Below are 6000 nucleotides of genomic sequence, written 5' to 3' on the forward strand. Positions count from 1 at the left end.
GCCATTACCTTCTCCAGTGAATCAAATTTTGTCAGAACTCTCTGCCGTGACCCGTCTATCTTGGGTGGCCCTACACAGCAGAGCTCACGACTTCATCGAGTTTCGCAAGCCCCTCCGCCACGACAAGGCAGTGATCCATGAAGGGACCTTCAACGCTAGCCATCAGTTAATGAATAAAAATGACAGACCTCATCATGGCATATGAGTCTCGCCCTAAGGAGTTTGTCATATGAATGTCATCTATGTGGGATTCTTCAACGTCGACGGTATTTCAGACATTTTGCATGTTGCCCTCATCGAGATGCGTTGTCACGGTTGGGAATTGTAGCAGACTGCGATAACCTCCAAGCCGTCGTGGCGAGACAGTAGTACAAAGCAAGCAACCTCCGATCTCTGCGAGCGCCAATGCTTCGATTCTATAGGCTGTGCATCTGTGATCGCAGTTTCCACATTCTTTTCAGTCCGAAGGTTAAGCATACACAGATCGAGCTTACATGCGCTTTTAGTCGAAGCGAACATGTCAATTTATGCATCGTGATGTAATGTTTCGAAATAAAGCCACGGTGATTTTACCAATGATGCAGAACATTTTTAAACATGAGGTGTGTGGCTCGCATAAAAAGGCGCGGGAAACTCCCTGTGGAGTTTTGCCAGGATTTACAGGAACGAAGGACACGCTGGACGACGAATATAATTGTGCACATGCGGTAGGCAGTCATTCTTCTTGACTGGGACAGCGTATTTTATTGCCAACACTACGTCAGCCAGCTCTACTCGTCGCGTATGCTCGTATGCCAGCTGCAAATGGCAGGAGCTGCCAACTTGGGTCTCTCGTTCCACATGGAACGGTTATGTCAGAATCAGCCTGCTAGGACCCTGGAATTCACGTTACTCTAGAGGCCACTAAGGCACGTTCATACGGATTGGTTAAAGCGAGGCTTTATATGTGGGCTGGCAGCCTACGCTATCGCGTCATACCCTTAAAAGCGGAGCTTAAGTGTCCCCCATATTTAGATGCAATAAACGCCTTTACCACCAACAACTAAAACGCCGGTGAACTTTGATGCATTCAACGAAACGCTGGTTGTATTCGATGCAACGCTCGGTTTTCCGTAGCCAAAGCTTTCGCTCCACACTCGTATACGCCGTAGCCACAAATAGAAACTGCTCGTATGCCGTGCAATAGAAACTGATTAAGAGCGCCCTGCACGTCTCGAGAAAAGAAGGAAGAGGGCTTTGGACGGTTTAATCGTTAAGCCTGGAGGCGTCGAAGGCAGTCGGCGCGCAGACTTTGCACAAAGAGTGGGCGAGCACGAGTCGGCAACTCGAGAGTTTCACCGCCGCTTCACGAACAGCCCCTCTGGAAGTGTGTGTTCTGTGTACGACCGGCTGTAGCATAAAAATGACCTAACACCGGTAAGTTAACTTATGAATCCGACTCTTCATTTGGCCACAAGAGTATCCATGCAGTCGTTGCTTTCGCAATTCAACGAGGGTTAACCAGAGCTAAACCGCAATACTTTTTTAAAATGCGATTCATCTGAGAATCAAGAAAGAAAAATTGCATAATTTCTTCATCGTTAAGATTTCGTGCATCATTTATACAGCATGTTGCATCGCGTCAGCCGTAAGCTGGCAAATTACTGCAGTGGAAAAGAACTAAACAGAACGTATACGATGCGGCTCCGCGGTCACCCTTATACATTCCGGAGTGTTCTAAACGGCGACAACGCTTGGGGAAGAGCGGATGTATGCCGCCAAGCCGAAGATGCATCACATCATGACGTAACAGCATCGCCAGTAGCGCTTCCACTTCATAGCCGCCCCATAAGTAACCTCGCTAGATGTTCCATCTAACTGGTCTGCCCACGGAAGGAAGTGACCGTGCCACTGCTCTCCACGACGGAAGAGGCGCAGTTTGAGCGTTGCTGAGGGTTTTCAAGCTACATGGCGATTGGAAACATAGTTGTGAATCGGCAACTACGCGTATATGTAGGCCCTACTTCGGAACGCGATGAATGTACCAACTCACCGTCATATGCTCAAAAATCACTGACCGATACACCTGTCTGTGCCATGTCCGTGCGCAGTATACCACCAGTATACCACCAGTAAACTACCCTATCCCCTCTTGTTCCTTCGTCCACTTAAATCCATAGGTTGTCTCGCCTGTAAGCGCTGTTCTACTGCGAGTCGAAGGCAAGTTTACTCAGCTATCAGCGAAATTACATCATGATCAGGGTATAAGTCAGTCACATCGAAATGCATGCAGATATAGAGGGCGCGGTGAATTTTTTTTCCGCTTAAGAACCTTTGTAATACCAAAAATATTTGCATAGAAACATTCGTAATCTACTTGCAAAATCGATTATGACAACATGTGCAGAAAAACCGCACTGAAATGTCATATGACACCAACATTCAAATAGCACGCCGGTAACCACAAAATAACGTTTTTCGGTAGGTGCGGAGAATAGCACTAGGACTGAGCGTCTGCATAGCGCCATCTAACGTTCAACAGGCTCATTAGTATCGGCGAACTTGCTTAGTGAGCTGTGAATAAAACAGCAGGGACACCAGCAGCATTAAACACCATAGGTACGAAAATGTTATAGCACACACCATGTGCCGGTTAATCTACGTCCTCCATGTCGCAACATCGCTAGTATGCCTCTTTTCATACATGGGAAAGCATTCATGCCCATAACTACACTAGAGGGAAGAAAAATGTCCGGACAACGAACCTGCGCAGTTGAGCGTAGCATACAGTTGTTCCCACTGGACATCGGTCAGAAATGCTGCCATGTTTCCATTTTTCCTAATGTACCCGTCTGATCACGCCTTTGATAAGCCAGGGAGTAAATCACTGAACCTCACGTGATAATACTATCCCCTGACAGAACGCATGATGCCTTGGCAAGGGACGATTGGGTGCAAAACCAATACTGCACTTGGTGCTACAAAAAAAAAAAAAAAAAAAAAAAAAAAAAAAAAAAAACAGAAAAAAAAAGGGGGGGGGGTGCAGGGGATTCTTAAAGCCTAACCACACTCAATGTCACTCTCACAGTTTATAATTTTTCAGTTCATCTCTTTATGCATGGAAGTAACTATGTGACTGCAGAATCTGAAGTGATACGACAGTGATTAGTAAAGCGTCAACCAAGTCAGACGCATAGCCTCTACTCGACACGTTGAGCGTTTTTGTGAAAACCCTCTACTCTACACGTTGAGCGTTTTTGTGAAAACAGCACGGCGGCGTGCATGGATTTCAGCAGGACATTTGACTGCATTCATCATACATTATTGTCAGAAACACTGGAGCGCTACGGTTTTCACGGTTTTTCACACCAAATTAATCCTATATAGGCGGTCGGAAACAATATGTTGTATAACAAAAGAAACGTAAAGAAAATTTAATCTGGTGTGTATTCTATGAGGGAGCATTTTAGGGCCTACTTTTTTACATCAATGACATTGTAGAGATTTACAAGAATTATAAATTTTCAATTTACACCGACGTCTGCACAGTCTTTTTAGAAAGGGAAAATTTAGAAAATTTAAAATCAGGTGCAGGTTTATCTTGTCGCAGGCTACAACAATGGTGTCGGAGAAACACCGTGACACTTAACGTCCATGTAACTAAACCTAATCTCTTTCGTGAAAATGTAACCTTGTTCTTAATACCTTCTAACATCACTCTCGGCCAATGAAAATTGCAACTAAAAAATGCTTGAACATATTTGCCACTTTCGTCTGCGAGCACATCACATGTTGATTGTTGTCGAGAACATTAAGCTAGACCTGGTGAACAGAAACCGCCACAACATCCCGGTAACGGTGCGAAAAGTATTATATAATGCCCTTTTCAACTTACAGTATACAGTACTGCGCATTAGTCAGGGGGAATAGAACCAGGTCTCACGTAAATAAACAAACCACGGTTTCAAAGGGGGTGATCCGCATTGTGGAAAGTACTTCATTTCTTGAACATGCAAAGGGCCACTTTTCATTCAACGTAAGACACTCGAAGTGGAGGATGTGTACAATTTGTATCTTTTAAGGACTTGCAAGAATGCAGTAGAAGGAAAATTAGACACGAATGAATTTGGCAGATGTGATGAAAACTACGAATACATGTCCACTTATATATCATTCAACGCGGCGCTTTCCATTCTCCCGTACAATGTACGGAAAACAAAGAATAAAGCGTATGCTACCATGTATACGCTCAATTTTCTCAATGTAAAACGTGCAGACATCAAGTGAAGTGATGTCAGTGCCACACAAGAATGTTTTGGAAGACTTATAGTAAATGACACTGCACATGCCTTTTAAGCCGCGTTACAAAACTGATTGCTTTAATTATCCAAACGAAAATAGCATTACCTAATTCAAAATTTTCAAAAAGACTATTTTCTTGTCTTCATGCAACTGTCTGAGCTTTTCCTTTTCAAGTGTCTGCTGTGCGGGTGACTGGAGCCTCGTCTAGATGCGAAGAAAGTAGCCTTTTATCCCGCCATCTTTATTTCTCGTGCAAAATAATACTCTTAATTAATGAATTATTTGATTGAAGCAATACACGCAGCGTCCAATGCTGTCCCAACGAAAATGACCTTGGATCACACAAATCGGTACTGTTAGTACCATACTCTATTCAGTGTTGGCCCTGATATGGCTTCAGACCCCACTAACTACATGTCGAGGCCCAGGCTGGACCGATACGCGGCTTTCGCTGGGTGGAAGAATGAGTGCACGTTTGTACTATTTTTCTTCTTTCGCGCTGCTTCAAGTGACATGCTCTGTACAACATAATGAGCATTGCTTCTGCACACAGAAGCAATGCCCCTGCAGTTGCTGCGCATAAAATTCCATGCGTGCGAGAGCATGCTTGGGTTCGGTGGCGGCAGCCGACTCACCGTCCTTGGTCAGCCGCAGTGGGTGGCTGTCGGGCGTCGACGCGTAAGCCTTGGCCGCGGCTCGGCCTCCTCCGGCCTCGTTGTTCGCAGCCGCGCCGCCACCGCCTGCGAACGTGCGACAGGGACAGCACGTGGTCAGTTGGGCCCATACAGCATTGGGATCAGATGACACCAAAGTAGCGAAGGGTGACGTTAGGCTTAACCAGATGATAAACATTCCTCCAGCTGTGTATTCCTTTCCCGCGCGCGGGCTTGTAATAATAGCTTGCTCTCAGTATACTTACGCCTAACCAAGTGATTTTTCTTCTGTGCAGTGGTGCTATACAGCTTTTATTGTGTTGTATTGCTTGCTGTCGAGATGTCAAAACGCACGAATTAATAAACGAGCCAATTGAATGCCGCATAAAAAAATGGGGATTCGAAGCACACATCCACTGTTTGTGACTGTGGCGGATGACAGTGCGAGTTCTGCATGCGTTGCGTTAAATGATCATGCTGTAATTTCTCTTAAATGTAGGTTTGATTTTTAAATAAAATACAGCCTGCTAAACCAGGTGCGGTAATTTACCAAGCTCGCTTTAAATGCATTCTGATGACCTCTCAGCCAAGTTGCTCCTCTCACCGAGGGACTGCGCGACTGGTTTTTTTACGAGACGTGTACAGTACGCGCTGGTGGTGGCGGAAATCATTTTTTCATTGCTATTTACAGGAGGCAGTGGGGACGGGCCTTGTATATAGTCATATCAGTCTTGAGAGCTGAGCCTCGTATAACATTTCCAGTTCCCGCCACTAATCATGTGCGGAACCGAAGTGTTAATAATAGAAAGCGAATTAAGTTTGACAGAAACAGGATGTCATTTATTCCATCGTGCCTTCAGGAGTGTAAGCTCTGACTGATAGGCCGAATAGGAGAGGCGCGTAGTAGAAGTGCAATCAGGCAGACTTTATGGGGATTTTGCATTATTGCAGTTTAAAGTAGTACCAAAATGTCATAAGTCTTACTCAATGCGTGTGTTTTACGGTATTTAAGAACGAGTTTTTGTTCCTGCTTTTTTTTTTCTTTTATTTTGACCTCCTCACTAAC

The 6000-nt window shown here is 44.9% G+C and overlaps 1 protein-coding gene across 2 annotated transcripts in view; it reads right to left on the reverse strand.

Annotated features, from left to right (window-relative positions):
- LOC146204083 (uncharacterized) overlaps positions 1–6000 on the reverse strand; it is a 214558-nt gene that overhangs the window by 152647 nt on the left and 55911 nt on the right. For both annotated transcript variants that reach the window (XM_084589081.1, XM_084589082.1), the window contains exon 4: positions 4917–5021. In XM_084589081.1, coding sequence (XP_084445207.1) covers positions 4917–5021 — 105 coding nt within the window. The remainder of the gene's footprint in view (positions 1–4916; positions 5022–6000) is intronic.

This window comes from Amblyomma maculatum, chromosome 1, assembly GCF_055883805.1.
Source record: "Amblyomma maculatum isolate TAMU_Amacu chromosome 1, ASM5588380v1, whole genome shotgun sequence".
Lineage (NCBI taxonomy): Eukaryota > Metazoa > Arthropoda > Arachnida > Ixodida > Ixodidae > Amblyomma > Amblyomma maculatum.